The sequence below is a fragment of the Xenopus tropicalis genome, chromosome 5, assembly GCF_000004195.4.
Source record: "Xenopus tropicalis strain Nigerian chromosome 5, UCB_Xtro_10.0, whole genome shotgun sequence".
Taxonomy (NCBI): Eukaryota; Metazoa; Chordata; class Amphibia; order Anura; family Pipidae; genus Xenopus; species Xenopus tropicalis.
In genome coordinates, this window is record NC_030681.2 from 137845449 (window position 1) to 137861565 (window position 16117).

The 16117-nt window shown below is 43.6% G+C and overlaps 1 protein-coding gene across 2 annotated transcripts in view; it reads right to left on the bottom strand.

The window, feature by feature from the left end:
- adam17 (ADAM metallopeptidase domain 17) overlaps positions 1-16117 on the bottom strand; it is a 38938-nt gene that overhangs the window by 8703 nt on the left and 14118 nt on the right. For both annotated transcript variants that reach the window (XM_031901589.1, NM_001195230.1), the window contains 7 exon segments: positions 13818-13906; positions 12351-12516; positions 6992-7134; positions 6664-6753; positions 2971-3084; positions 2644-2788; positions 374-462 (listed from right to left, as the gene is read on the bottom strand). In XM_031901589.1, the coding sequence (XP_031757449.1) occupies positions 374-462; positions 2644-2788; positions 2971-3084; positions 6664-6753; positions 6992-7134; positions 12351-12516; positions 13818-13906 (836 nt within the window).

Sequence of the window (16117 nt, forward strand, 5' to 3'; positions counted from 1 at the left end):
ACACAGGGAAGCTCTAGCGCCACAGTCCAGTACAGAGACCAACTGCACAGGCTGTCCTGCTTACACCTAATGAATCATGGGAAAGCGAGAAGAATGGGTATCAGCCCATGCACTTTTTTAATTCCATATCATAGGGCTCATTTACTGGCAAAGGGGTGAAATGCAAGAAACAGTCACAAGCTGCACCCTGCCCCACCTTCCTTCAGCTGCTGTGGGAATAAGCCACAGCTTATGTTCCCAATGGCACATCCTCCATGAATACAGTGCTGTATGCATTTGGCAACTCTGTACCACCTGAAATTCTGAAAATTCCCCCAACAGAGGTGCAGAGTAGCCAGCGGACTGATACATTAAAAGACGCTTTGGGTCATACCTTTGTAAGAATGGTTTTCCCGTAGTTCTTTGTGCTGGTGAGGCCAGTATTTAAATAGACGGCTTTCTTGGATAAATCATTTTCATAGGCTGTTGAGGGAAAGGAAAATGAAAGTCAGCTAAAGATTGTTATTACTCACGAGCACAGGGCTCATCCCCTACCTATTAGTCATATATACGGCAATAAAAGATAAGAAAATCCCAGAGAGCCAGAGAGCAATAAGAGAATATATTGCGTAGTATTTCTGTTTGCACCTTTATGTGTCAGAAAGAGTAAACATTAAAGGGAACATTCACAAAAGGATTTGAGAAATACCCAGTATCTAAACATTTTAAAATGTATTATCAACAAAACCCTAGGGGCTTCAAATTTTGGGGAGCTGAGAGAGCAGAGTATAAATGCAGAGGTGGAGATCTGGAGAAAAATACATGAAAACATAAATCTAAGCAACTTTCCAATGTGAATTTATAACAAATTTTTAGTGCTTTAAAAGTAATGTGTAAATGTAATTGCCATTGAAAGCAGCATTTGCTGAACTCCAGACTGTTACTTTTTACGCAATTTTGCAAAGGTCGGTCTCCTCCAGCGAGTCAGGTCTGTCAGTCTGCTGCCTTGTGTTACATTGTTTCAGACAGAGCCCCCAGGGCAGGGAATAGAAAAGGACAGACAAACACTGCTTTTATAAGCAATTATATGTATGTATTATATTCTGGATTGACTTTAAAGCCAAAAGGTGTCTTTGCAGCTATTAAAAGAATTAGGTTGCTTTGGTTTTTGCATAGCAAAGTAGGGTAAGCCCCTTTAAACACTGTTTATTGTATAATGCTGCCAATGTTGTTAATATCAATATTCAAAGCTTAGATACCTTTGCAGCGAGTAGAAGAATAGGTTGCTATGGTTTTTTTTCTGGTTAGGTTGCTATGGTTGTTGGTTAGCAGCGCTTATCTAAGCACGGAAAGCCTCTTTAAACATTATTTATTGTATAATGCTGCCAATGCTGTGAAAATGAATATTTGAAGCTGTAAGATACTTATTAAGGGAGAGTTTTACACTACTGGGCGCTCCCTTTATACCTCAGTGGGAAGTTGAGAGAAGAGGGTGAATACATTAGAAGAGGATTGTGAGATGCTGTATTATAATGGTGGGAGAGTGGTTTAACCCTATATGCACGCTATTACTGCCTATTTGGAGATAAAAAGACTCTATATATATTGCACTCCCTATCATTTCTGTTTCTGACACATAAAGGTGCTTCTCTTTATACAGAAATACTATGCAGCATATTCTCTTATTGCTCTCCTGAAGGTTATTTTCCTTATTTATCTGTATACGGAGGGTTTTCTGGGCAGATCCCACATCCCGGCAAGGAAGCATTTCTCAGCTTATATTTACAACTTTCATATACATGTGTGACACATGTTAGCAAAGGCATCGCACACAGAACAACATGGAAGCACAAACATTCACACGTTATTTCATTCTGCAGTTGGCGCAAGCATGACCGCCCTCGGCCCATAACATGTATGTAGCAGGAACCTGCGCCCCTGGTTTATGTGTCCGAGACTGATGGAAACAAGATTTATACAATTTATATAGTGTAAATCGAGTTTATTTTGCTTGACGAACACAATAGAAAAGATTTTGGAATGATTTAGCCTATTGTTCTGCAGTCTGGGAATTGAGCAGTTTTATGTTTTCTAGGGGCCAGTTTACCCAAGCAATAATAAGCATTGATCTTAATGACAGACTGTAATATGAACAGCAGAGGGCAGGGTTCCCATATGGAAAGGTGGGGCCCCAAACTCTGCAAAATAGGCAGAATATTGCAGGGGTAATCTGGCCCATTCGGCCACCTTGGTAGGGAGCCCAGCTACCCCCAGTCTACTCACCCCTTTACATCTCCTGCTGCTGAATTAGGCGCTGGGAGTGTCACTTTATTTGTGTTCCACTGACAGAGTGCAAGGCAGCTCAGCAAACCACTATAACGTGTAGGAAATGCATCCTTGCATCATCTGGGCTTCTAAAGACTAATGACCTGTCTCACCATACAGGGAGATGTGAGGAGCCAATCAGCTCCCATCCGCCCATTGCTTTAAGTGCATTAATAGACACAGCGTCACACTTACGCAGGCAAGGAAACAGCCCTTTATACCATTGGCCTAAGAGCCTGAAGCTATCTGGCCCTGAGAGCAGATGGTTGACCAATACTAAACATTTACACATAGTGTAGCGCTCCAACCACAAGCACACACACACTCGTACCATCTGACCTTTGGGACAAATGCCTCCATGAGTGTTCGGCTTGTGAGATCCAACATATGCCAGCCCCAGGGTCCCCATGTCGAAGTCCTGATAGGTGAAGAGATGAGCCAGGCACACCTGAGCCGCTTTCTCAGAGATGTCATAGCTGAATTGCTGGAGGAAAACAGGGGACCATTAGCCCTTTCTTGGCAATAGCCACACATATTCTCATTAACTATTAGTGAGAACCAATAAAATATATCACAACTTTTTCTGACTGGTGGATAGAATAATGAACATCTAAGGGGAAATTCACCTTTCCATTAATATTTTCAAGCTCAAGTACATCGGCCTACCTCTAACAGTTGTTTCACATCCCAGGCATCTTTGTCAGGATTTGGAAAAGCTCTTGCCATATTGTAGTGCTTCTGTCCCTGTGTCACATTCTCCGGCTCCTTGTGTACAATAATCTGCAAGAGAAAGGGATGAAATGATGATCAGTGTTTGATCTGATCCTGTGCATGTACAATGCAATTGCCTATTACCTGGATTACAGTGCAATAAATTAAGCCCGACTTGAAGTACCAGTTATGGTGTCAATGTAGTTGTCTAATCCATTCTTGCACAATCGACATAATACTGAGTTTATTTATTCATTTACTTGCATAATACTGGGGTTTCCTGATAAGCATTTGAGATGCCCAATCCCTTAGCGGGCAGAGGGGGTGCAGGACACAGGCAGCTGGGAGCAGTATCACCCACTGGGATGTAACCAGGGATGTCCCAGCACCCAGCTGATCTGATCAGTTTTCTCTATATACTTCTAGTGAAACAGCAATATACTTTACAAGAAAAGTGGTGATAAGCAGGGCATGCTTTGGGCATCACAGGTTCTTCCCACTGGCAAACAATATACACTGGCACAAATATCCTCCCTGGCAAACACTGACATGCTGTCTGAATCATTTATTATTATTATTATTAGTAGTAGTAATAATAGTAACATGCATTTATAAAACGCCAACATATTACGCAGCGCTGTACAAGAAGTGGGTATATACAATGGACATACAGAATTACATACTGAGCTACCAATAACAGATACAAGAGATGGAGAGGACCCTGCCCAAAAGAGCTTACAATCTATAAATGTAGGAACAGAGATGCTCATATATACATGTCTAGATTTTTAGTCTGTTTGGCAATTTCTGACCATTCTGTCTTCCTGTCTGGGCATTTACATAAACTGGCCATATTGCCTGCTGCTCAAGATGGGAACCTTTAAAAAAAAACAACCAGCGGCCTGGGCTCAGCCAGATATTAACGGGACTGGCTGTATGCTGGACTGGTTATGCTTTTCTTTCTTGCATGAATAACATCAGGAAGAGAAATGGGAATTACAAAAAAAACGCAGCCAGTAAATTGCTGTATAAAATACAAACATGAACAAAGGAAACGTAACAAATATCAACAGAGAGTGGGGAGAAAATCACAGCATTTGAATCCATGTTACAAACACTGATAATTGGCTCTAAGCCCAGGCACTGATAATGGCTAATGTTTTGTTTTTTTTAACAGAGAAAGCCACATTTGGCTTAAATATCTTTTAATTATACTCGGGGCATGTTCCCTGTCGGTGCAATCTATTAAATGGCTTAATTCCCCCCTTCAGCTTCTTGCTTGGCTTCCTCTACTATCACATTAGCTGCCCCTCCTTTCTCTTTTCCTTGCAGCAATGTCACTGTCTTCTAGGCCCGCAGACTTCTGTTCAGCAGATTCCTGTCTATGCCAAGGACTTCTCTCCTTCCCATATCTCTGCTGTGCCATCTGTGCCTACCCTCTTGCTTTAGAATTTATCCCACTGTGTTTATTCAGGGGCTGCAGACACATCAAACTGAAGCAAAGGGCATTGGAATCACCCAAGGGTACGAAAGAGGCCAGTAAATCATTGCTGTGTGTCTCACATTATTACATGCCCAACAGAGGCCTGCGGTGGTACATGCTGGCGGGGGAGAGAGTCGTGCCACCCCCTGCTTCGAGGAGCTGATTTACAGTCTGTAATTGTGACACAAAGCCTGGGAATGTTTCATGAGCAACACAGCAGTTTTACACGGCTTCTGCTTTTACTATGATGCAGACATGTTCGTTAAGGCAATCTGTTATTTCTTATAGTTCTGCAACCCACCAGGGTGGAAACGAAATAGCTGTCTGGTTGCTGAGGCTTACGTTCCCTATCTGTAAGGGAGTTAGAAGTAATGGTGAATAGTGAGGGCCTCAGTAGAAAGGACTAAAAATGCTGCCTCAAAGGGCAAACAGTGAGCTGCTGAGGTCCGGGCCATGTATAATATAGGAAAATAATGGTCCTTTAGCTAGATTGCAAGATCTTAGCTGCAACTTCTGCAAGTTATCTGGTTTAATCTCTATTTAATAAAATTTATAATCTAGATAACAAAACAATGACCAGACCTAATGCACCAGTACAAATAAGTTTAAATGCCAAATGGGAGCGCGAGTCATGGCAACTCCACATTCTAGGCAATGGGCCAGGACAGGCCAGTGTGTGTATTTCTGATCTGATAGAGAAGAGCAAGGAGCGCATTGGCTGTAGGAGCCATGTCTGGTACAGGGGGGATTCACACACTCCCACAGATCAGCTGCTCACTTACTGGCTATGCCGTACATGCAGCGACGGCTCAGATCAATCAGGCTGTGACAATATTCATTACTAGCCTGGAACCCAGCCTGTGTCTTAGAAATATATTTGAGATGCCAGTGTGAATTTATTTCAGTGTGTTACAGTACAGCTGGTTCCACAATAATTTCAGAAACAAATCCAGTATATTGTGCAAAGTAAAGAGAACAGGAATACACACTTAGATTCTCTTGTTTCTGTGGTAATGGGTCAAATTGTACTGATGTGATCATTTGGTGCCTGGTCAGCCATGTCATTACAGACCGCATCCATGTGTCGACACGCCAATAGGAATTTGGAAGCCATTCTTATCAGCCTCTCACTGATATCAGATTGGCTGGGAGGTCTGTCAGGCAATTAGCTGCTGAGGCAATCAGGAGTGGCTAAGGGCCATGTCACATGTGGCATCTGCACAGGCGTATATGCAATGGGGGAGAAAACAACAATCCACTTCCTTCTCCCCCAAAATCACTGTACATTGACCAGAATGGAATGGCATCTGCCTGTTAGTGCACAGATGGGGCAAATGTTGCTGTTAAAGTCCTCCATCTGTGCACTAACAGACCAATGCTGTGCCTGTCATTGTACAGTGATTTGGGGGTAGAAGGAAGAAATGCATTATGTGACATGGCCCTAAGACTGCAGACAATATTAGTATTGTTTTGATGAGGGTAAAGACAGACATGGAGAAAATGAAATGAAAGGATTAGAAAAGTAGGTATAGGGTGAGAGATGGAGGGAAAAGCTACAAATGTGCAATATATGTAGGAGAGGGACTTAAGGCATAGTTACACGTGGTGGATGATTTGCTTTTCATAGCCTGTTTCCTATGCAGGCCGAGAAACGTGAATCCGCTCTCATCTGAAGCTCTACAGACAGACAATGGGTCAGCTTTTGTGCCGCTAAACTGAGTGGGTTGTGGTCTCAAAATGCATGATTTCACATTATTTTTAACCCAGAGTCTGCTCAGTGTAACTGCACATAGGTGATCCCAGTGTCTGTCTGTGGAGCTACAGATGAGAGGATCCACTTTTCTCAGCCTGTATAGGAAACAAAGGCTACGAATACTATGGGTATGGGGAATTCTGGTAAATAACATGCAAACATGAAAATTAAGGATGCACAGAATCCCAGATATGGTTCATGATTTGTCCAAACCAAATCCAAACCCTATATCTCATCTGCTGTATGAATAGCAGTGCCTTTTACTTTGTACTCTGCAGAGGTCAAGGATCAAGGACACACAGCTGTGTATTATGGTGTGTGAAACTGCACACAAACACATAACCACAGCCAATAGGAAATATGAACATATGTTACACACTGGCAAAGTGCTCTGACACAGGAATATCAGTACCTGTTCTATCTGCACGCCATAACCTTTCCACTGGTTGTTATCCCACGAGGTGTTTCTGTAGATATCATCCACTCTGTCAATCAGCTCTATCTGCAGCCATAGGGAAAAGGTTACACATTCTGTTAGCCAATCACTACCCTTCCAGCAAATAGCCAATCTTCTTATAGATTCATTTTTAACAGTACTCAAAGCATCATACAATGGACTATGAATGGGATGCTACAGCTGTAAGTATATAGATTACCCTCTTCCCCTCCAAGAATCCAGACCTTGAGGGAGGAACCCATACTGCTTCAAATGAAGCCCCTTATATAAATGTGATACTTGCCAGATAGTTGATGGTGGTACTCTCCTCTCCCCGACCCATATACTTAAAAAACCGATGGTCAGCTACAACTAGCATTTTGCATGTATTCCTCAGCGAGTCTGGCCCAGCTCTTTGCCTTTTCTCCCGATGCAAATAATCATCACCTTTAAACAAAGAGAGTAGATATTAAGCATCACAAAGAAACTGAAGGAGATGTACAGCAAGCTGCAACTGTAGGGAGCAAGAGCCTGGGGATACAGCAGCCCTAGGAGAGTGAGGGTATCAGTCTGCCAAGGCACCCCTCTAATCATGGTCAGCTGTCTATTTAGTTATTATTATGCTTTATTTATAAAGCACTAAGATATTTCAAGGCTCTTTACAGAGCTTATACATCAGTCCCTGCCCCAGAGGAGCTTACAATCTAAGGTCACACTACATTCACACTAGGGACAATTTCATCAGGGGCCAATTAACTGCCAGTTTTGCAGTGTGGGAGGAAACAGGAGTAACTTGGATAATAACAAAGGAAGAACATACAAAGTGCCCTGACTGGAACAGGACTTAAAACATCAAGAAAAAAGGCTGACTGCTGTGCCACCACCTAACAGGTTTGCATAGGCCTCGTGATTTCTATAGCTTGTGGTTAGCATGAGCCTGACATGCAAGCACACATCTGTGTCTGGGCACCAATGGCACCCATGGCACGTGGCCTGCTTCCCCTGCCCCCCTCACTTCTGTGTGTAGATGCCCTATGCATTTACAGCAAGGTCAGTAGGACTTAACCCTTTGCAATAAATTATGGGTTTTTAGAGCAGTGGCACTGCGGGCACATTATGGATATACTTATGCACATCTAGTGCCTGCATGCTGGGTGTCACTATATATCCTGGGTGTGTGTCACTATATATCCTGGGCGCGTGTCACGATATAGCCTGTGTGTCACTATACAGTAGCCTGGGTGTCACTATACAGTAGCCTGGGTGTCACGATATAGCCTGGGTGTCACTATACAGTAGCCTGGGTGTCACTATACAGTAGCCTGGGTGTCACGATATAGCCTGTGTGTCACTATACAGTAGCCTGGGTGTCACTATACAGTAGCCTGGGTGTCACGATATAGCCTGGGTGTCACTATACAGTAGCCTGGGTGTCACTATACAGTAGCCTGGGTGTCACTATACAGTAGCCTGGGTGCCACTATACAGTAGCCTGGGTGCCACTATACAGTAGCCTGGGTGCCACTATACAGTAGCCTGGGTGCCACTATACAGTAGCCTGGGTGTCACTATACAGTAGCCTGGGTGTCACTATACAGTAGCCTGGGTGTCACTATACAGTAGCCTGGGTGTCACTATACCAGTAGCCTGGGTGTCACTATACAGTAGCCTGGGTGTCACTATACAGTAGCCTGGGTGTCACTATACAGTAGCCTGGGTGTCACTATACAGTAGCCTGGGTGTCACTATACAGTAGCCTGGGTGCCACTATACAGTAGCCTGGGTGCCACTATACAGTAGCCTGGGTGTCACTATACAGTAGCCTGGGTGTCACTATACAGTAGCCTGGGTGTCACTATACAGTAGCCTGGGTGTCACTATACAGTAGCCTGGGTGTCACTATACAGTAGCCTGGGTGTCACTATACAGTAGCCTGGGTGTCACTATACAGTAGCCTGGGTGTCACTATACAGCCTCTGTACAGCTGGTAAGCACAGTGGCTCTGGGGCCAATTCCAGTTGATCTTTGGACACAGTGCATCTAGTGATAACCCTGCTGTACCCACTGAGCTGCCTCTATTGATTTTATGGCTAGTAAAGTCCCCCAGATAGCCCTTTGCCCATACTTTACTCCAGAATATATCCTGCCCTTTTCCTCATTTCACCTCTGGAAGCCAAGGCAGGCAGCCTGCATATTAAGCACTGGCGCCTCTATTCTAATGTTCCCCTCAGAGACAGGATTGTTCCATCCCAATGCTTGTGCAGATGTAAACAAGCCATTTACACAGAGACATGCACAGGATAACTATTACTGCATCTTCATGGTCCCATTAACCCTTAACTAGGTCTGCTCCCAAACAGCCAATAACATATTCACTGAAATAATAAAACATCTAACAACACAACTGTCCTATGGGGAGAGAGATGGTCTGTCTGGTTTATACCAACCAAAAAGATGGTTACATTCATTATTGTTAAGCAGTATAAGCTGACTTCTGATTGGATGTGAGTTTTCCTCGTGCTACTTTTATCCCTACCCATATCGTAACATAAAATCTGCAAATGAGGCATTTTTGTTCATCTATGTATTATTTTGAACTATCTTAAAACCAATGAAAATTTTTCACCAGTATGTACTGGAGAGTCGTTTAGAATTACATTTTCTCAGTGTGACCTGAAGGAGTCTATGGTAGGAAAATGCAGCCGAGACCTGGGCTACCTGACTACTGCCCATGCAAGGCTACTAGCCGTCAATCAAGGGAAATGCAGCTGTTTCTAGCTCTATGTGTAGCCTGTTATTCTTACTTTTTATTACTTGTTTTTCTATTCGGGCATCTCCTACTCATATACCCCAGTCTCTCATTCAAACCACTCCCTAGTTGCTAAGCTAATCTGCAACCAGATAACTGATGAAATTTCAAACTGGAGAGTTGCTGAACAAAAAGTGAAATAATTAATACACCACACAAAACAGGATTCCAGAAAAGCCATCCCATACCTGTACCATCTACGGCAGAGGTAAAATCTCTGTAACTGTGCTACAAAGCCTGGCTGATGCCAAACATTGTTGTTTCTTAGCAATAATAAATATTTTTTTCCCCAAACAAATAGCCACATTGGTGCAGCAGTAGGGGGCCATATTAATATCTCCCAAACGAACGTTTCAGAAGAGCAAGAGCCTAAAGCCAATTTCCTCTCAATCAGCGGGAGGCTAAATACAATTTACAGAAGGCAAATAAAAATGATGAAAAGCGCATTAAAAGAAAACTAATCACAGTGAGTTTCTCTTGCTAAAAATAAGGAGATGATTTCTGTCGGCTCATTGGCGCACACACCAGGCTTCTGTAGATACAGTTCTCCTAATGTGCTGCCATCATTAATCCGAGCATAAGGAAGAGAACAAAAAAACATTCGCTATGATAATGCTGTGATGATTTGCTATGAGGTTCTGCAGAGTAAATGTAAAGAAGCTTGAAACTCCTTTAGTTGGCCATAAGCCATCGTCACGGTGGAGCTGATCCGAGTCGTTAGTCTGTCTGCCAATGGGATCTTTAAACCTGCCCATTGTCTGTAGGGTACCATGTACAGGTATGGGATTCCTTATCAGGATACCGGTTATCCAAAAAGTTTCAAATTACAGGAAGGCCTATATCTCCTATAGACTCAATTTTATCTTTTATATTTCCTTTTTCTCTTTAATAATAAAACAGTACCTGTACTTGGTCCCAACTAAAATATAATTACCCCTTATTGGGGGCAGAACAATCCTATTGGGTTTATTTAATGGTTAAATGATTCCCTTTTCTCTGTAATAATAAAACAGTACCTGTACTTGATCCCAACTAAGATATAATTACCCCTTATTGGGGGCAGAACAGCCCTATTGGGTTTATTTAATGGTTAAATGATTCCCTTTTCTCTGTAATAATAAAACAGTACCTGTACTTGATCCCAACTAAGATATAATTACCCCTTATTGGGGGCAGAACAGCCCTATTGGGTTTATTTAATGGTTAAATGATTCCCTTTTCTCTGTAATAATAAAACAGTACCTGTACTTGATCCCAACTAAGATATAATTAATCCTTATTGGGGGCAGAACAGCCCTATTGGGTTTATTTAATGGTTAAATTATTTCCTTTTCTCTGTAATAATAAAACAGTACCTGTACTTGATCCCAACTAAGATATAATTACCCCTTATTGGGGGCAGAACAGCCCTATTGGGTTTATTTCATGGTTAAATAATTTCCTTTTCTCTGTAATAATAAAACAGTACCTGTACTTGATCCTAACTAAGATATAATTACCCCTTATTGGGGCAGAACAGCCCTATTGGGTTTATTTAATGGTTAAATGATTCCCTTTTCTCTGTAATAATAAAACAGTACCTGTACTTGATCCCAACTAAGATATAATTACCCCTTATTGGGGGCAGAACAGTCCTATTGGGTTTATTTCATGTTTAAATGATTCCCTTTTCTCTGTAATAATAAAACAGTACCTGTACTTGATCCCAACTAAGATATAATTAATCCTTATTGGTGATTTTTAGCAGACTTAAGGTATGGGGATCCAAATTATGGAAAGATCCCTTATCCAGAAAACCTCAGGATTCTAGATAACAGGTCCCATACCTGTATTTGAAAGTAAGCAGTATACTGTATATGCTGGCATTGGAAATACACACTGAGCATGTGCAGTGCCACAGACACTAATGGCTAACAAGTTCAGAAGATGGGGAGTTGCTGGGGGGAACCTTAAAGGCCTTGATGATTACTGCTACAGGGCTGCTGAACCCCTGGTCTCCTACAGTAAGATCAAAATATTTGAAAACTTTAAATGCCGCCCAGCCACAATGTAATTTTGCTCATATGACCAAAGCGGCGCACATATGCGGGGGGAGGGGGGGTCCAGCGTGAGGGGGCGGCCTCGGGGCCCTGAGAGTGGCTCAATGACCAATTATAAAACAAATGACTACAAAGTATTATTTCATCTTAAGGAAAGCAAATTCAAACAAGAAGTGACAAAACAAAAAAAGCAGAGCCTTGAATTTAAAATTTGCTAAATTGCTTAATTTACCAAATGTCATTTTTTTCCAGTAAAAAGGAATCCATAAAATAAGTACATGAGAGATGCTTTAACCCTCGCCCTCCTTTATTTAACCATCTTTGGCACACTGGCTGCTGGGTAGAAATTTCCCTGCTTTATCTTTAACTCTTATGTTTCGCAAAGATTCTCTTTTTGGTACCAAAGTAGAAGAAAAACAGACTAAAGGCAGAAACTATATAATTATCTCCTCACTCAAGCAACACAAATGAGACAATCTAAACTGCAAAGGAACATGCATGTAAGGATTCTGATTGGGTCATACTGTCACACTGACTTGAGTAACCACTAGTCACCAAGCACACATCTAACCTAATTATTAATACTGCAATAGGCCAAAAATGGTGGGACCCTTTATCTGAAATTCATGGGACCTGAAGTGCGCGAAAATGGGTTTCCTCGAAATTCAGAATGCTACACTGAAATATCTTTATTGGGAATGTGATCAATATGGGGTCCCATTCCTGTAACTGATTTTAGTTGCTATTGATTAAAATGTGCACCTTGTTCCTATTTAACAGTGTTCCATCTCATTATAAAGTAATAAAATCCAAACCTTCAGCTGATTCTGCCGTGTCCTGCTCATTCTTAAAGAGATCCTCCTTAGGTTTAATGTACCCGCAGACTTTTGATGACTTCAAGCGGGAAAAGTCTTTTATATCTCCGGAACGGTACACCAACATGTTATCTCCTGACGTGTTCTCCACAAACCTCCATAGGGGCTGAAAGGAGCAATAAACAAACAGAACAAATGATATAAATGCTTTTCTACCCAAATACACGGTGACTGTTGGGATACCTGTGATATATCTTACACTCATGGGAAGGGATTCACAGAGGGTAGAGGGGTTTAACTACCTCTTCAAGTATCAGGTCTAATGTGCCAATACCCTTTATTTTGTAGATTGTAAGCTCTTTTGGGCAGGGCTCTCTTCACCTCTTGTAACGGTTATTGGTCGCTTTATATGTTACTCTGTATGTCCAATGTATAAAAAACCCACTTATTGTACAGCGCTGCGGAATATGTTGGCGCTTTATAAATAAACGTCAATAATAATAATAATTGCGGTATTTACCAGAGCAACCAGGGACTGGTTTGAATGATAGACTGCAACATGAATAGGAGAGGGCCAGTGGAGTATCAATCAAATGTTTTTTCCCAAACAAATGAGCTTGATCAGGGACAGCCTTCAATAAGTGGTTAAAACAAAGTTTATTTGCACAATGGTCCAATTATTTCTATCAGGCAGGGTCACAGACAGACACCAGCCATTTTCACATCGACAGTTGCAACATGTGACAGTCACACTTAAGAGTGTCAGCTAAGAAGAATCCTGGCAATCCCTGAAGGACTCAGTATAAACTGCTTTTCAATTGTCAAAACATTACATGACAGTAGGGCAAGGAGTCAGTCACTAAAGGGAGCTACTGAGCCAAAGACATGGTTTATTATTTCAAAACTACTATTATGAGACTAAACATTATAGGGGCTGTTCACCATACAATTAACTTTTAGTATGATGTAGAGCTCGATAACCTGAGGCTATTTGCAATTGGTCTTCAATTTTAATTTTCTGTATTTATTTCAGTTTTGGAATTTAAGCAGCAATCTGGTTACTAGGGTTAGAATTATCCTAGCAATTACGCAGTAGTCTGAATGAGAAACTGGAATATGAATTGTAGAGTGTCTGAATAGGAAGATTAAGTAATACAAAGTAACAATAACAATAGAACATGTAGCCTCACGGAGCAATAGCTTTTGGCTAATAAAGGCAAATAATTAAAAAACTATAAGAAACAAAGAATGAAGAGCAATAAAAAAGTTGCTTAGAATTAGCCATTCTATAACATCCTAAATGCTAACTGTAATATAAAACGCTCCATTAACTGAAATCACTAAACAGCTCAGATGAGAACTCTTAAATTTCAACTTAGATGTGTACCTATGTAGTGTATAGGCATTCCCTGAATGGGAAGAATTTCATAGCCATTTATATGAAGAGATATAGATAACCGTGCCTACCTCAATGTTATATTCCTCTCCATCTGTTGTTATTCGTGCTGTAAAATCTCCATCACCAATGTGTGCCAAAACCTTGGAATTATGCTCACCTGTAAATAATGTATCATTGAAATGATCAGCAACACCAAACTGAACCGTATCCTGGTGTTTATAGTAATAATAATTAACAGGAGCACTGGCCCGGAGTATCAGGTAAGTGATTATAATCAATGGGGGGGCACCTAACATTTGGCTTCCCCTTTGCACATTTACTAATCCACGAACGTCCGAAAAGTGTCCGAATGCGTTTTCTTCGTAATGATCGGTATTTCGCGATTTTTTCGTAAATTGTTGCGACTTTTTCGTAGCCATTACGACTTGCTCGTAAATTGTCACAACTTTTTCATAGCCGTCGTGCCGAGTACGAAAGTTTCGGATTCATTCAAGCCTCAGTATCGTGACTTTCCTTGGGCCAAGTTGGAGCTGCAGAGTGCCACTGAGTCCTATGGGAGACTTTCCTTGGGCCGGGTTGGAGCTGCAGAGTGCCATTGAGCCCTATGGGAGACTTTCCTTGGGCCGGGTTGGAGCTGCAGAGTGCCATTGAGCCCTATGGGAGACTTTCCTTGGGCCAGGTTGGAGCTGCAGAGTGCCATTGAGCCCTATGGGAGACTTTCCTTGGGCCAGGTTGGAGCTGCAGAGTGCCATTGAGCCCTATGGGAGACTTTCCTTGGGCCAGGTTGGAGCTGCAGAGTGCCATTGAGCTCTATGGGAGGCTTTCCTTGGGCCGGGTTGGAGCTGCAGAGTGCCATTGAGCCCTATGGGAGACTTTCTTCGGGCCGGGTTGGAGCTGCAGAGTGCCATTGAGCCCTATGGGAGACTTTCCTCGGGCCGGGTTGGAGCTGCAGAGTGCCATTGAGCCCTATGGGAGACTTTCCTTGGGCCGGGTTGGAGCTGCAGAGTGCCATTGAGCCCTATGGGAGACTTTCCTTGGGCCGGGTTGGAGCTGCAGAGTGCCATTGAGCCCTATGGGAGACTTTCCTTGGGCCGGGTTGGAGCTGCAGAGTGCCATTGAGCCCTATGGGAGACTTTCCTTGGGCCAGGTTGGAGTTGCAGAGTGCCATTGAGCCCTATGGGAGACTTTCCTTGGGCCGGGTTGGAGCTGCAGAGTGCCATTGAGCCCTATGGGAGGCTTTCCTTGGGCCAGGTTGGAGCTGCAGAGTGCCATTGAGCCCTATGGGAGACTTTCCTTGGGCCGGGTTGGAGCTGCAGAGTGCCATTGAGCCCTATGGGAGACTTTCCTTGGGCCGGGTTGGAGCTGCAGAGTGCCATTGAGCCCTATGGGAGACTTTCCTTGGGCCGGGTTGGAGCTGCAGAGTGCCATTGAGCCCTATGGGAGACTTTCCTTGGGCCGGGTTGGAGCTGCAGAGTGCCATTGAGCCCTATGGGAGACTCTCCTTGGGCCGGGTTGGAGCTGCAGAGTGCCATTGAGCCCTATGGGAGACTCTCCTTGGGCCAGGTTGGAGCTGCAGAGTGCCATTGAGCCCTATGGGAGACTTTCCTTGGGCCGGGTTGGAGCTGCAGAGTGCCATTGAGCCCTATGGGAGACTTTCCTTGGGCCGGGTTGGAGCTGCAGAGTGCCATTGAGCCCTATGGGAGACTTTCCTTGGGCCAGGTTGGAGCTGCAGAGTGCCATTGAGCCCTATGGGAGACTTTCTTCGGGCCGGGTTGGAGCTGCAGAGTGCCATTGAGCCCTATGGGAGACTTTCCTTGGGCCGGGTTGGAGTTGCAGAGTGCCATTGAGCCCTATGGGAGACTTTCCTTGGGCCGGGTTGGAGCTGCAGAGTGCCATTGAGCCCTATGGGAGACTTTCCTTGGGCCAGGTTGGAGCTGCAGAGTGCCATTGAGCTCTATGGGAGGCTTTCCTTGGGCCGGGTTGGAGCTGCAGAGTGCCATTGAGCCCTATGGGAGACTTTCTTCGGGCCGGGTTGGAGCTGCAGAGTGCCATTGAGCCCTATGGGAGGCTTTCCTTGGGCCGGGTTGGAGCTGCAGAGTGCCATTGAGCCCTATGGGAGACTTTCTTCGGGCCAGGTTGGAGCTGCAGAGTGCCATTGAGCCCTATGGGAGACTTTCCTCGGGCCGGGTTGGAGCTGCAAAGTGCCATTGAGCCCTATGGGAGGCTTTCCTTGGGCCAGGTTGGAGCTGCAGAGTGCCATTGAGCCCTATGGGAGACTTTCCTTGGGCCGGGTTGGAGCTGCAGAGTGCCATTGAGCCCTATGGGAGACTTTCCTTGGGCCAGGTTGGAGCTGCAGAGTGCCATTGAG